At 45.8% G+C, this 15,680-nt stretch overlaps 1 protein-coding gene across 1 annotated transcript in view; it reads right to left on the reverse strand.

The window, feature by feature from the left end:
- Positions 1-15,680, reverse strand: part of erap1b (endoplasmic reticulum aminopeptidase 1b) — a 135,835-nt gene that overhangs the window by 85,728 nt on the left and 34,427 nt on the right. Inside the window, exon 8 of the mRNA XM_072516342.1 lies at positions 490-621. Coding sequence (XP_072372443.1) covers positions 490-621 — 132 coding nt within the window. The remainder of the gene's footprint in view (positions 1-489; positions 622-15,680) is intronic.

The following is a 15,680-nucleotide window of genomic DNA, read 5'->3' on the forward strand; positions in this document are numbered from 1 at the left end:
GTGTTTCAACAGAGAAATGGATGTCTATTCTCCCTGTCAAGTATAATGAGGGTCAGCTGAGAGCCCTGATATGCATTACTCTGATCAACCTCTGGTGGGGCGTAGCCTGATGCAGGGGTATGAGGTGGCATGGATGGGCATGGGGAGTATGTGGGGGGTGAGGGTTGTTAAGGGTGAGTGCTGGGGCATGTTTATGTTTTATTTCAACAGGGCTGGACTCCCACAGCACCAAAGCAGAATTTAAACAGCCAGCCTCAGCATAGAGCAGCCCCTGTGACAGTCTTTCCCAGGTTAGCTGGCCCAGCTGCAGCCTGCACCCATTCCAGCAATGAAGATTCCGCCTTTGCAGGCACTTTCTCCCACACCCCAAATTTCCCAACTGCCACTATCCACTTCGGTGATGAAAATCCATGGCAATTACTTTTTTTTGCTTCTCTGACCGTGGAATCTGGTTGAAAACAACCATAAGTTAATTTCTCATCTACTTACCTTCTCATAGGAGACATCGTCAAACATTTCCTGGATCTGTGCAGGGTTTTCCACTGGCGTTGATACTGGATGTGAAGAATTGAAGGCATCTACTTCCATTGCCCTAAAACATTTATCCAGGAAGAATTCTCTCTGCGAGCAACAAAAGGATTTAGACTTGACTTTTGGAATTTCACATTCCTACTTCACACACATAACTTTTCTGACACTGTGATAAATGGTAATCAGTCTGATTTTGAACCAAAATCGAACAACTGTCACAGAAGTGGAAGAGAGCAAGGTTTGATTCCCACTATTCTTACAGTCCTCTTTCTCAGGCACTAAGCAACGTTATTGGCATAAAAGCAAATTATTGCGGATGCTGGAATCTGATACCAAAACAGAAAATGCTGGAAAATCTCAGCAGGTCGGGCAGCATTGATACGGAGAGAAAGAGTTAACGTTTGGAATCCAGATGACCCTTTGTCATTGGCATTTCCTGGTGCATTGGCATTGTGAAAAAGAAGATCAGAGGACAAAGCAGCATCTGGCTGGTTCTCACTACTTCTTTACTGCCAGCTACAGGAACCAGTGGCAGAGGGGTAGATGAAGACCAGGCATTTATCCTCTTGCCCATAGAAATATCAACCCAAGAGGATAAAGAAGAAGCCGTGACTAAATTGTGCCAACTTTATCTGTCTAATTTTGGATCTGTAGCTATCACAACAGAAAAGCAGTTTAAAAACAACAGCAACTTTAAATCTTTTACAATTCTTAACAGATAAATTGTTGCACATTTTAATATTAATAGCATTCACAGAAGAAGAATTTAAGTTTAAATAATGCTAGGTTTGTGATTAATTTACATGATGTATTTCCCAGATATTCAATATTCATGAAGGTCCGACAATGTTTTTCTGGGTTAAAAGAAGAGTTCCTTCATTTGAATTGGGAGTCAGCTTGAAATTCTAAGAAAGAAAAGCAGCCATTTCAAAACTCCTAAGAAAGAGGAAAGCAGATTGGAGCTCCCAAGATGAAGTTTTGATTAATATAGGTTCTTGCAGTAGGATTATAGACATTATTTAAAAACACTGTCCAGTTCTGGTTGTGGTGAACACCACTAGTGGTATATTACATGTATTACGGCACTGCCTGTATATTAGTGGTACGATGGTAAATCCCTGCTCCGCCCAGTAGGCAGCATATAAAAGTGTGTGCTCTCCTGCGCTGCAGCCATTCGGGTTCCAGCCACAGGAGGCACAACATCTTGTTCAATAAAGCCTCGATTATTCCACTACTCTCGTCTCGTGGTAACTGACGGTACATCAATTTATTGAACGAGATTTTAAAAGAGGAATTTTAAAAGATGGATCTCCTCATCAAGCCTGATCGCCTGCAGCTGAGCCCTCAAGCAGCCAACGCCACGTCCACCTTCGACCACTGGCTAGCCTGCTTCGAAGGCTACCTCAGAGCAGCCGCTGAAGAACCCTCGGACTTGCAGAAGCTCCAAGTACTCTACTCACGGGTGAGCCCTGAAATTTTCCCCCTCATCCGGGATGCGCCCCCTACTCAGAAGCGATGGCGCTCCTAAAAGGATATTACGTTAAACCGGTGAATCAAGTGTATGCCAGGCACTTCCTGGCCACGAGACAGCAACTTCCCGGGGAGACTCAGGACGATTTCTTGTGGGCCCTGCACATCCTAGGTAGGAACTGTGACTGCCAGGCAGTTTCGGCAGTCCAGCACACCGAACCTTTAATTAGAGACGCTTAAGTCAGAAGTCTGCATACGTCCGCCAGCGGCTACTGGAAGGGGGTACGCTCGATCTTGCGGGGACTAGGCAACTCGCTAATTCATTAGAAGTGGCCTCCTGTAATGTGCAATCCAACACACCCGACTGCGCAGCACCCTCGTGGGCAGCGTGGGTCCTACCAGCTGCCGACTCCAGCTCACCACAAGCCTGCGCCCGCAGCAGCCAACCAACTCTGGGGGGGCCCAAGTGCTATTTTTGTGGACAAAACAAACACCCCAGGCAGCGCTGCCCGGCGCGGAGCGCGACCTGCAACAGGTGTGGGAAGAAAGGACACTTTGTTTCTGTTTGCCAGGCCCGGTTGGTCGCCGCTGTTTCCAGGCCTGGCATTTCTACACCTCCCACGTGCGACCCAGGAGCGCCGCCATCTTCCCCTCCGCAAGCCACGTGCGCCCAGTGGGCGCCGCCATCTTTGGTGCCATTTTGCACTGCGCCTCAGGACCTCTGCTCGTCTGACCGTTCGCTGCCGACCGCTACCTCCGCCGCCGACCGCTACCTCCGCCACTGCTGACCAGCCCGGGACATCCCAACATCTTCTGCAGCTCACCTCTATCACCTTGGATCAGGTTTGGCCCCGCAACCTCGTGACCCCCACAACGAAGGTGAAGATCAATGGGCACGAGATAAACTGCCTCTTTGACTCCGGGTGCACGGAGAGCTTCATCCACCCCGCTACGGTAAGGCGCTGCTCCCTCCCGGTACACCCCGTCACCCAGAAAATCTCCCTGGCCTCCGGATCCCATTCCGCTGAAATCCGGGGGTACTTTGTCGCGACCCTCACCGTTCAGGGCATAGAGTTCAGCAACTTCAGGCTCTACGTCCTCCTCCAGCTCTGCGCTGCCCTGTTACTCGGCCTGGATTTTCAGTGCCATCTCGAAAGCCTAACTTTAAAATTCAGCGGACCCCTACCCCCCCCCCTCACCGCATGCGGCCTCATGACCCTTAAGGTCGACCCACCCTCCCTGTTTGCAAACCTCACCCCGGACTGTAAACCCGTCGCCACTAGGAGCAGATGGTACAGTGCCCAGGACAGGACCTTCGCCAGGTCGGAGGTCCAACGGCTTCTGCGGGAGGGGGTCATCGAGGCCAGCAACAGCCCCTGGAGAGCTCAAGTTGTGGCAGTGAAGATGGGGGAGAAGCACAGGTTGGTCATTGACTACAGTCAGACCATCAATCGGTACATGCAGCTCGACGCGTACTCCCTCCCGCGCATATCTGACATGGTCAATCAGATGAAGCAGTATCGAGTCTTTTCCACAGTAGACTTGAAATCCGCCTACCACCAGCTCCCCATCCGCCCGGAGGACCGGCAATACACTGCGTTCGAAGCAGGCGGCCACCTCTATCACTTCCTTCGGGTTCTCTTCGGCATCACTAATGGGGTCTCGGTCTTCCAGCGAGAGATGGACCGAATGCTTGACCGGTATGGACTGTGGGCCACCTTCCCGTACCTAGATAATGTCACCATTTGCGGCCACGATCAGCAGGACCACAACGCAAACCTCCAAAAATTCCTCCATATCGCCAAACTCCTTAACCTCACATACAATAAGGAGAAATGTGTGTTCCGCACCAACCGCTTAGCCATGCTTGGCTACGTAGTGGAAAATGGAGTCCTAGGGCCCGACCCCGTCCGCATGCAACCCCCTCCTGGAACTCCCTCTTCCCCACTGACCCAAGGCCCTGAAACGATGCCTGGGGTTTTTCCTATTACGCCCAGTGGGTCCCGAATTATGTGGACAAGGCCCGCCCACTCATTCAGTCCACAGTGTTTCCCCTGACGGCTGAGGCCCGCCAGGCCTTCAACCACATCATGGCAGACATCGCCAAGGCCACGATGCACACGGTCGGCGAGTCCCTCACTTTTCAGGTGGAGAGCGATGCATCGGACGTAGCTCTGGCCGCCACCCTCAACTAGGCAGACAGACCCGTGCCTTCTTTTCCCGCACCCTCCATGCCTCTGAAATTCGGCACTCCTCTGTCGAAAAGGAGGCCCATGCCTTGTGGAAGCTGTGCGACATTGGAGACATTACCTGGCCGGCAGGAGATTCACTCTCCTCACTGATCAACAGTCGGTTGCCTTTATGTTTAATAATACACAGCGGGGCAAGATCAAAAATGACAAGATCTTGAGGTGGAGGATCGAGCTCTCCACCTATAATTATGAAATCTTGTATCGCCCGGGGAAGCTCAACGAGCCCCCTGATGCCCTATCCCACGGTACATGTGCCAGCGCACAAGTGGACCGACTCCGGGCTCTCCACTATGACCTCTGCCACCCGGGGGTCACCCGGTTCTTCCATTTCATCAAGGCCCGCAACCTGCCCTACTCCATTGAGGAGGTCAGGACCGTCACCAGAGACAGCCAAGTCTGCGCAGAGTGCAAGCCGCACTTCTACCGGCCAGCTAGAGCACACCTGGTGAAGGCCTCCCGCCCCTTTGAACGCCTCAGCGTGGACTTCAAAGGGTCCCTCCATTCCACCAACCGCAACGCGTACATCCTGAACTTAATTGACGAGTACTCCCGGTTCCCTTTCGCATCCCATGCCCCGATATGACTGCTGCCACTGTAATCAAAGCCCTGCACAGCATCTTCACTCTGTTCGGTTTCCCCACCTATATCCACAGCGATCGGGGATCCTCTTTTATGAGCGATGAGCTGCATCAGTTCCTGCTCAGCAAGGGCATTGCCTCAAGAAGGACGAACAACTACAACCCCCAGGGAAACAGGCAGGTAGAGAGGGAGAACGGGACGGTCTGGAAGGCCGTCCTGCTGGCTCTGCGGTCTAAAAATCTCCCGGTCTCCCACTGGCAGGAGGTCCTCCCCGATGTGCTCCACTCCATCCGGTCGCTCCTCTGCTCCGCAACTAATGAGACCTCTCACGAATGTGTGTTTGCCTTCCCCAGGAAGTCCACCTCCGGGGTCTCGCTCCCAACATGGCTGACAGTTCCTGGACCCGTCCTCCTCTGGAAGCATGTGCGGAGCCATAAATCGGACCCCTTGGTCGAAAAAGTCCATCTCCTCCATGCAAACCCGCAGTACGCCTGCGTGGCACATCCCGACGGGCGCCAAGACACAGTCTCCCTCCGGGACCTGGCACCCGCTGGGGCCCCACCCACGACCCCCGATCTGACACCCCCCCCACCCCCCGGTTGCCTCATTCACCCCTGCGCCACTCACCCTCCCTTCCGCGAACCTCACCGCAGCCCCGACCCCAGCAGGATCCGTCCTCCCACTGGATCCACTCAGGGGTGACGAAGACGAGGACAACATGCTCCCAGAGTCACAGGTGACCAAGTCGGTGCCCACATCACCACCAGGACTGAGGCGATCGTGGAGGTGGGTCAAGGCCCCCGACAGATTTAATTTGTAACGTTTCCACCACCTCCGCCTGATTCTTTTTTAACAGGGGGTGAATGTGGTGAACACCACTAGTGGTATATTATATGTATTACGGCACTGCCCGTATATTAGAGGTACGATGGTAAATCCCTGCCTGCTGGCTCCGCCCAGTAGGCGGCGTATAAATGTGTGTGCTCACCTGTGCTGCAGCCATTCTGGTTCCAGCTACAGGAGGCACAACATCTTGTTCAATAAAGCCTCAATTGTTCCACCATTCTCGTCTCGTGGTAATTGACGGTACATCACTGGTCCCCAAACATTAGGAAAGATTTGAAGGTCCTTGACAGAAGGCAGAGCAGATTTGCCAGAATGGAGTTGAGGATGGGAGATTTTAATTACAAGATTAGGGTGGAAAAGGTGGGTTTGTTTTCCTTGGAGCAAAGGAGATTATGGGGAGATTTGATAGAGGTGTACAAGATTATGATAGCTTTAGATATGGTAGACAGGACAAATCTCTTCATATTAGCTAATGGTAGACGGTCTCGAGGGCACAGTTTTAAGGTTTTAGGCAAGAGATGCAGGGAACTGGGAGGAGGTAAGTGGTAATGGCCTGGACCTCACTGTCCATGAGGGTGGTTGAACTGTAAACAATCAACTTTTTTAAAAAGGAAACCTCATGGGAATGTGAAGGAACTAAACTCTCTGGGTGGGGCCACATGGAATAGGCAGGGGGATGGGATTGACTGGAATGCTCTGTGGAGAGCTGGCATGCACCCAATGGGCCAAATTGTCTCCGACTGTGCTGTAAATGACTCTATGGCCAGGGTTTTCCAGTCCTCCTGCAGTCGGAATCATCGCACCGGGATGGAAAAATTGCTGTACCAGCCAAAAGTCCATTGACTTGGGGCAGGAATTTTCTCTCCTGCAGGAGAACTGGAAAATCCCAGTATAATTGCCTACAATGATATTATCTTTCAATAATTGAAACTGTAAGCAGGGTAGAGTGACCACACAGTTAGCAGCATTCAATGAGAAAGAAATGGATTGGTAATATCTGATAATATATATCTGCTTCCCCTTCAGTTATTACACCTCGAAGCTAACTCTCTGGTTCTCACCTCTCTGCCATACTCGGGAGGAGTTAAACCAGTATGGCAGAGAGGTGGGAACCAGAGCGTTAGCTTAGCAGGTGCAATAATTGAAGGGGAAATAGAGAACAACATCATGCTGTCTGCTCAAACAGAGTGGTTTGAAGTGTATTTGTTTCAACACCAGAAGTACAGCAGGTAAGTCAGATAAACTTAGAGCACTTATTAGTACTTGGAGCTATGATGTTGTGGCTATCACAGAAACGTGGTTAAAGGAAGGGCAGGATTGGCAGCTGAACGTTGGAGGATACAGATGCTTCAAGAAAGATAGAGGAGGATGTAAAATGGGTGGGGGAGTAGCATTACTGTGTAAGGAGAATATTATAGCCGTTCTACGGGAGGACATCTCGGAGGACTCATACAATGAGACAATTTGTGTAGAGTTCAGGAACAAGAAGGGGCATTCACAATGTTGGGGGTTTATTACAGGCCCCCCAACTGCCAGTGAGAGATAAAGGAGCAGACAGGTCGAGAGATTTTGGAGAGGTGAAAAAGTAACAGGGTTGTTGTGGGAGAGGATTTTAACTTCCCCTATATTGACTGGGACTCACTTAGTGCTGGGAGTTTGGATGGGGCAGAGTTTGTAAGGTGTATCCAGGAAGGCTCCTTGATGCAGTATGTAGATAGTCCCCCCAGGGAAGGGGCAGTACTGAACCTGGTATTGGGGAATGAGCCTGGAGAGGTGGTTGAGGTTTCAGTAGGGGAACATTTTGGGAGTAGTGACCACAATTCTGTAAGTTTTAGGGTACTTTTGGATAGGGATGAGGGTAACCCTCGCATTAAGGTGTTAAACTGGGGAAAGGCAAATTACGATAACATTAGACAGGAATTGAAGAATTTGGGTTGGGTGCGACTATTGGAGGTTAAATCAACATCGGACATGTGGGAGTCTTTCAAGCGACAATTGATAAGGATTCAGGAAAGGCACGTTCCTGAGAGAACGAAGGATACGTTTGGGAAATTTAGGGAGCCTTGGATAACGAGGGATATTGTGAACCTCGTCTAAAAGAAAAAGGAGGCTTTTGTACAGTCTAGAAGAGTGGGGACAGTCGAAACCCTTGAGGAGTACAAAGAAAGTAGGAAGTGTCATGTGAGAGTACCTTTAAGACATGGATGTACATTGTTTTGTGTTTAAAAACCCACGTGTCCATAATTGTAATCCCACACCTAGTGAACATGGGGTGTGCTAGGAAAAGCGACAATTACATTAAAGAGAGAGGTTGGTTGAACTCCATGTTACATTTTGGGGCTCTGAAAACGCCTCGCCCATAACAATTGGGGGCTCGAGGGGGATAAAAGGCTATCTATTGCATTGGCTTTTGTGAACTTAAAGACAGTGAAGGATTGTTGCTTTTCCAGTGTGGTATTTTAGTTCGAGTGGGGCGAGTGTTGCGAACAATGGCTCTTTCAGAGGCTCAGAGGTTTTTGGTGGTGGAGAATGTCACATGTAGTACCTTACGGACAGAAACGAAAAGCAGACTGTTAGATTTGGCAAGAATATTGCAGTTAACATTACCTGACAAAATGCGAATGAAAAGATGAGGTAATTATGGAAGTGGTTAACCATTTAAAGTTGCCTGAGATAGAGTTTGACTCATTGGAAATGGCAAAAATTCAGTTGCAAATTAAACAAATGGAACATGAGAAAGAATTAAAGCGGCTTGAATACGAGAGTGAGAGAGAGGAAAAAGAAAGAGAAAGAGAGAGAGAGGAGAAAGAAAAGGAGAGAGAAGAAAGGAGAAAAGAAAGAATAGCCCGAGCAGAACAAAAAGAAAAAGAAAGGGAGATACAGATCAGGGAAAAAGATAAAGAGAGGGAGTTTGCACTTCAGAAAATGGCCATGAAACATGACAATCAGTTAAAATTGGCAGACGTAAAGGGAAATGTACAGTTGGATGATAGCGATGAGGGTAGTGAGAAAGAGCGTCATAGTCAAAGACTTGGTGGGAATCTATTTAAATATGTCCAAGCATTGCCAAGTTTTGAGAAGGTAGCTAAACAAATGAAATGGCCACAGGACATGTGGATGTTACTGATTCAAACAAAGCTGGTAGGTAGAGCTAGTGAAGTGTTTGCATCGCTACCGGAGGAGGTATCTGGAACGTATGAGGAGGTGAAGAAATCCATCTTAAGTGCATATGAGCTAGTGCCTGAAGCTTACAGACAAAGGTTTAGAAATTTAAGGAAAGAATTTGGTCAAACATGCATGGAGTTTGAAAGGTTCAAACAGAGTAATTTTGATAGGTGGATAAGGGCTTTGAAAATAGATCAAACGTATGAAGCTCTCAGAGAAATGATACTTTTGGAGGAGTTTAAAAATTCTATTCCTGATGCAGTGAGAACTCATGTGGAAGAACAGAGGGTTAAAACTGCAAGATGAGCAGCGGAAATGGCAGATGATTATGAATTCGTTAATAAATCAAAGATTGGTTTCCGACATCAGTTTCAGCCGTTGAGGGAGATAAACTGGGGACATGAGAAATACTCAAATGGTAAAGGTAAAGGTGATCTGATGGGAGACAATAAAGAGAGTGTACCTCAGATTAAAAAAGAAATCCAGGAGGGTGGAAAAGAAATGAAAAGTTTCAGATGTTTTCACTGTAATCAACTAAGCCATGTAAAGTCACAGTGTTGGTGGTTGAAGAAAAGCACTGGGAAGGCTGATATGGTAAAACAGGATAAGACAGTGGGATTTGTTAGAGTGGTAAAGGAAAGCCCAAGGGAAACAAAGGAGGTGCAAACGATTGTACAGCCTGTTCAAGAAGTAATTATTAAGAAGGTGCCAGATGTATTTAAAGAATTTACTTGTGTGGGTAAAGTTTACTCATGTGTATCAGGAGGAGCAGGTAAAGAAGTTACAATTTTAAGAGATACAGGGGCTAGTCAATCTTTAATGGTGAGAGATGAGGAATTATGTAGTTTGGGAAGAAAGTTGCCAGAAAAGGTGGTGATATGTGGAATTCAGGGCGAGAGGAGTAGCGTTCCATTATATAAGGTAAGGTTGGAAAGTCCAGTGAAGAGTGGTGAAGTGGTAGTAGGAGTAACAGAGAAACTATCTTGTCCAGGAATACAGTTTATCTTGGGTAATGATATAGCTGGATCTCAGGTGGGAGGGATGCCTACTGTGGTTGACAAGCCAGTGGAAAATCAGTCAACTGAAGGGTTGAAGGACAAATATCCTGGGATTTTTCTTGTTGTGTAGTAACAAGGTCGCAAAGTCACAGGTTAGGACAAGAGGAGAAATCAAAGAGTGAAGATGAAGTTGAAGTGCAATTATCAAAAACGATTTTTGATCAGATGGTTGAAAAAGAACAAGAACAGGTGGAGGATGAGGCGGATAATTTTAGTTCAGGAAAATTGGCGGAGTTACAACAGAAAGATGTAGAAATAAAACGGATATATCAGAAAGCATATACGGAAGAGGAATCTGAGAGTATACCAGAGTGTTATTACTGTAAAAATGATGTCTTGATGAGAAAATGGAGACCTGTACATATGCAGGCAGATGAAAAGTGGGCAGAAGTTCATCAAGTAGTATTGCCGGTAGTGTATAGAAACGAGGTGTTGCGAGTTGCACATGAGGTACCTGTGGGAGGTCATTTGGGAATAAGGAAAACTCAAGCTAAAATCCAGAAACATTTTTATTGGCCTGGACTACATAAAGATGCAGTTAAATGTTGTCAATCATGTCACACATGTCAAGTGATAGGGAAACCTCAAGCAGTGATAAAACCAGCGCCCTTAATACCCATTCCAGCATTTGAGGAACCTTTTACGAGGGTCATAATTGATTGTGTAGGACCGCTTCCTAAAACAAAAAGTGGGAATCAATATCTATTGACTGTAATGGATGTGTCTACGAGGTTTACAGAGGCCATTCCAGTACGTAATATTACAGCTAAAAGGATTGTGGAGGAGTTACTTAAATTCTTTATTAGATATGGACTACCCACAGAAATTCAATCGGATCAAGGATCAAATTTTACTTCAAAGTTAATCAAAGAAGTTATGGATAGCTTAGGAATAAAACAATTTAAATCAACTGCGTACCATCCAGAATCGCAGGGAGCGTTAGAAAGGTGGCATCAGACATTAAAGGCAATGTTGAGGGCGCTTTGTCAAGATTATCCAGAGGATTGGGAAAAAGGGATCCCATTCGTATTGTTTGCAATTAGGGATGCACCTAATGAATCTACCAAATTTAGTCCTTTTGAATGAATTTTTGGTCATGAGGTAAGAGGACCACTTAAATTGATTAAGGAAAAATTGGTGGGTGAGAAATCGGAAATTACACTAATGGATTACGTGTCAAATTTTAGGGAACGATTAAATAGAGCAGGTGAATTGGCTAGACAACATTTGAAAGTTACACAAAATGTGATGAAACGGGTAGCGGACAAGAAATCCAAAGTTCGTAGTTTTGCCAGTGGGGATAAAGTTTTAGTATTGTTACCAGTGGTAGGGGAGCCTTTAAAAGCTAGGTTTTGTGGACCGTATCAGATTGAAAGGAAATTAAGTGAGGTGAATTATGTGGTAAAAACACCAGATAGAAGGAAGACTCACCGAGTGTGTCATGTGAATATGCTTAAAAGTTACTTTGAAAGGGAAGGAGAGAAAAAGGAGGTTTTAATGATTCTAACTCAAAGTGATGAACCAAATCCAGATGACTGTGAATTTGACATGCCTCAAATTAAATTGGCAAATGAGGATGTTCTTAAAAATTGGGATGAATTGTTAAGTTACCTTCCAGAGGAAAAATGAACTGACCTGAAAGAGTTACTGATATCACATGGGCAAGTTTGTAGAGATAAATTGGGAAGTACTAAAATGGCTCTACATGTTGTAGATGTGGGCAATGCTGTTCCTATCAAACAACATCCATACAGACTTAACCCTTTAAAATTGGCACAGGTTAACAAAGAGATTGAGAGTATGCTTACAACTGGCATAATTGAAGTGGGTTGCAGCCAATGGAGCTCACCCATAGTGATTGGACCTAAACCAGACGGTACCCAATGGTTGTGTGTGGACTATCGAAAGGCGAATGCAGTTACAAGACCGGACTCTTACCCTATCCCACGTTTGAAGGATTGCATTGAGAAAGTGGGACAATCTGCTTTTATTTCCAACTTCCAGACATGGAAAGAACATTTAAAACATCGGATGGAGTTCTTCGATCGACTTCAGGAGACAGGTTTGGTGATGAACCTGGCCGAAAGTGTATTTGGAGAAGCCCGAATCACTTTCCCTGCGGAGTTTCCAATACACTCAAGACGAAGGGAAATAATGCAATCGCTTAGCATGAATGAATTTGATCGAACCTTTGTGCAAAAGATTTGTAGCGTGGTTGCTCCACTGATGGACTTGCTAAAGAAACTTCAAAAATTTCAATGGACAGCGGACTGTTCCTGTATTGGAGAATTGCAAGGGACTCTGTGATCAGATTGAACTAAATTATCTGATTCTAAAGAAAAATGCCGAGGAGTAGAGGAATGGATGGATCGTGCAGAGACTTTGTTCAAAGAGACTGTCAATCGAGAAGGATGTCGCTTGGAGGAAGAAGAACAAAGAAAAATGGATTATATTATTATACCTGTTCGCGGGTGTTGTTTTTAAAAAAAACACGAAAAGGTATATTTACTGTGTACATTTCTTAGCGGATGGTGCAAAAGTGAAAAATGAAACCATCTTTAAGTTGATGGGTTTGTTTGTTTTCTTGGGGGAGGTGTCATGTGAGAGTACCTTTAAGACATGGATGTTTAAGCAATGTACCTTTAAGAAAACAGTGATGTCAGAGAGTGGGTGGAGCTGGGCTTTAGATCAGCCATTTTGAAGTTTTGCAGTTTTGAAAAAGTGCTTGTGTGTGTCTGTGTGTTTCCAGAGAGCTGCAGTTTGGAGTAAAAGAGCTTGGGAAGTGTCTGTGTTTTGCAGTGAGCTGGAAAGCTCTGATCTCTGCCATGAAAGACTATATCTGGATCATTTGGATGATTTAAACTCATAATAGTAAAGCCTTTAACCTGATGTGATTCTGTTTAAAGGTGTTAAGTCTCTTGGAAGTTTGAAGGAACATTTTGAGGAATTATTTACTGTTGCAATATTTTCTGAGTTATCTTTGAAGTAAAAGGTGTTAAGAGATCCAATGTTTATTTAAGGTGTTAAGGTGAGTTCATGGAATGAACATTGTTTTGTGTTTAAAAACCCACGTGTCCATAATTGTAATCCCACACCTAGGGAACAAGCCGTGTGCTAGGAAAAGCAACAATTACATTAAAGGGAGAGGTTGGTTGAACTCCATGATACATTTTGGGGTTCTGAAAATGCCTCGCCCATAACAGAATGTACTTAAGCGGGAAATTAGGAGGGCTGGGAGAGGATATGAAAAGTCCTTGGCAAGTAGGATTAAGGTGAATCCCAAAGCTTTTTATTCATATGTAAAAAGCAATAGGGTGGTCAGGGAGAGGACTGGACCACGTAAGGACAGTGGGGCGAATCTATGTGTTGAGCCAGGGGAAATGGGCGAGGTGCTAAATGAGTACTTTGCTTCAGTGTTCAACAAAGAAAGGGACTTTGTGGAAGATGATTCTTGGGCAGGATGTGTGGACAGTCTGGGTCATGTTGACATCAAAAAGGAGGATATATTGGGTGTTTTAAAAGACATTAAGGTAGATACGTCTCCTGGGGCGGATGGGTTTACCTCAGAATACTGAGGGAAGCAAGGGAGGAAATTCCTTAACTGACATCTTTGACTACAGGTGAGATCCCAAAACTGGAGAATAGCTAATGTGGTACCGCTGTTTAAGAAAGGTAGCAGGGATAATCCAGGAAACTATAGGCTGGCGAGCCTCACGTCGGTAGTAGGTAAATTATTGGAGAGAATTCTCAGGGACACAATTAGCAATAGATAACATGGTTTTGTGAAGGGAAGGTCGTGCCTTACTAACTTGATCGGGTTTTTTGAGGAGGTGTCAAAGATGATTGATGAGGGGAGGGTGGTGGATGTTGATTACATGGACTTCATTGAAGCCTTTGACAAAGTGCCTCATAGCAGACTGGTACAAAAGGTGAAGTCACACGGGATCAGAGGTGAGGTGGCAAGATGGATACAGAACTGGCTCAGTCACAGAAGGCAAAGGGTAGCAGTAAAAGGGTGTTTTTCCGAATGGAACATTGTGACTAGTGGTGTTCCACAGGGATCTGTGCTGGGGCCTCTATTGTTTGTAGTTTACATAAACGATTTGGAGGAAAATGTAGTCTGATTCGTAAGTTCGCAGATGACACCAAGGTTGGTGGAGTGACAGATAGTGTTGAGGATTGTCAGAGGATACAGCAGGACATAGATAGGTTGGAGACTTGGGCAGAGAAATGGCAAATTGAGTTTAATCCAGACAAATGTGAGGTAATGCATTTTGGTATCGAACATCGAGGGGAAATATACCGTAAATGGCAAAACTCTTAGGAATATAGAAAGTCAGAGAGATCTGGGCGTGCTGGTCCAGGAATCTTTGTAAGTGCAACACAAGTGGACAAGGTAGTCAAGAAAGCATACAGAATGCTTGCCTTCATTGGATGGGGCATCGAGTATAAAAACTGACAAGTCATGTTGCAGTTGTACAGAACCTTGGTCAGGCCACACTTGGAATATTGCGCAAAGTTCTGGTCACCACACTACCATAAGGATGTGGAGGCTTTGAGAGGATGTAGAGGAGGTTTACCAGGATGTTGCCTGGTCTGGAGGGTATTAGCTATGTGGAGTGGCTGAATAGGCTCGGACTGTTTTCATTAGAAAGACGGAGGTTGAGGGGTAACCTGATAGAGATCTAAAAGATTATGAGGGGCATGGATTGAGTGGATGGGCAGGTACTCTATCCCAGGGTGGAAGGGTCAGTCACCAGGAGGAATAGGTTTAAGGTCCGTGGGGGAAAGTTTAAAGGAGATGTGTGAGGCAGGTTTTTTACACATAGGATGGTGAGAGCCTGGAACGCGTTGCCAGTTGAGGTTGTGGAAGCAGATACATTAACAGCATTCAAAAGGCATCTCGACATAGACATGGATAGAATGGGTATAGAGGGATATGGCACTAGGAAGTGCTGAGGGTTTTGGCTAAGGGTGATATCATTTTTTTTAAAAAAATTTAGAGTACCCAATTCATTTTTTTCCAATTAAGCGGCAATTTAGCATGGTCAATCCACCTACCTTGCACATCTTTGGGTTGTGGGGGCGAAACCCACGCAAACACAGGAGAATGTGCAAACTCCACGTGGACAGTGACCCAGAGCGGGGATCGAACCTGGGACCTCGGTGCCGTGAGACTGCAGTGCTACCACTGCGCCACCGTGCTGCCCCAAGGGTGATATCATGACGGGTACAGGCTTGGAGAGCCAAAGGGCCTGTGCTGTATTGTTCTTTGTTCTCTTTGCTCTTTGTTCAAAAACAGGGAAATTACATGATCTGGTTTCTCCAGCTGCAGTTAGATTGTCGTTCGCACAAAGCAGAATCATTTTTGATATACTGCTTGTCAACATACATTTATTTATGATGTCTGCAAAATCACCAGGAGAGTTTATAATGCTTCCTATGGAGCTGTTCCACTGAAAATCTCAATGTGCTTCCCACCCAAAACATGCAATAAAACATGAAGGATATTAGAGTGATTACAAAACAGTAGGCTGATCAAACAATCATTTAGACCTTTCAAATAGATAACAGTACAGCAGCCATTCCTCATTATCTGTCACTGTATTCACAACAAACTTTACACTGTTCATGTATTCAGAATATATTTACATCCTGTAACCATTTAATTTGCAGTTTTTGTTCAGTACGGCCACCAGCTGTCAGTGTGGTCCAAGGCATTCCATTTGTTCAAAATTTACAATCAAGATATTAAAGTGACACAGAGTTAGATCTTACT

Source organism: Scyliorhinus torazame, chromosome 9, assembly GCF_047496885.1.
Source record: "Scyliorhinus torazame isolate Kashiwa2021f chromosome 9, sScyTor2.1, whole genome shotgun sequence".
In the NCBI taxonomy this organism is placed as follows: domain Eukaryota; kingdom Metazoa; phylum Chordata; class Chondrichthyes; order Carcharhiniformes; family Scyliorhinidae; genus Scyliorhinus; species Scyliorhinus torazame.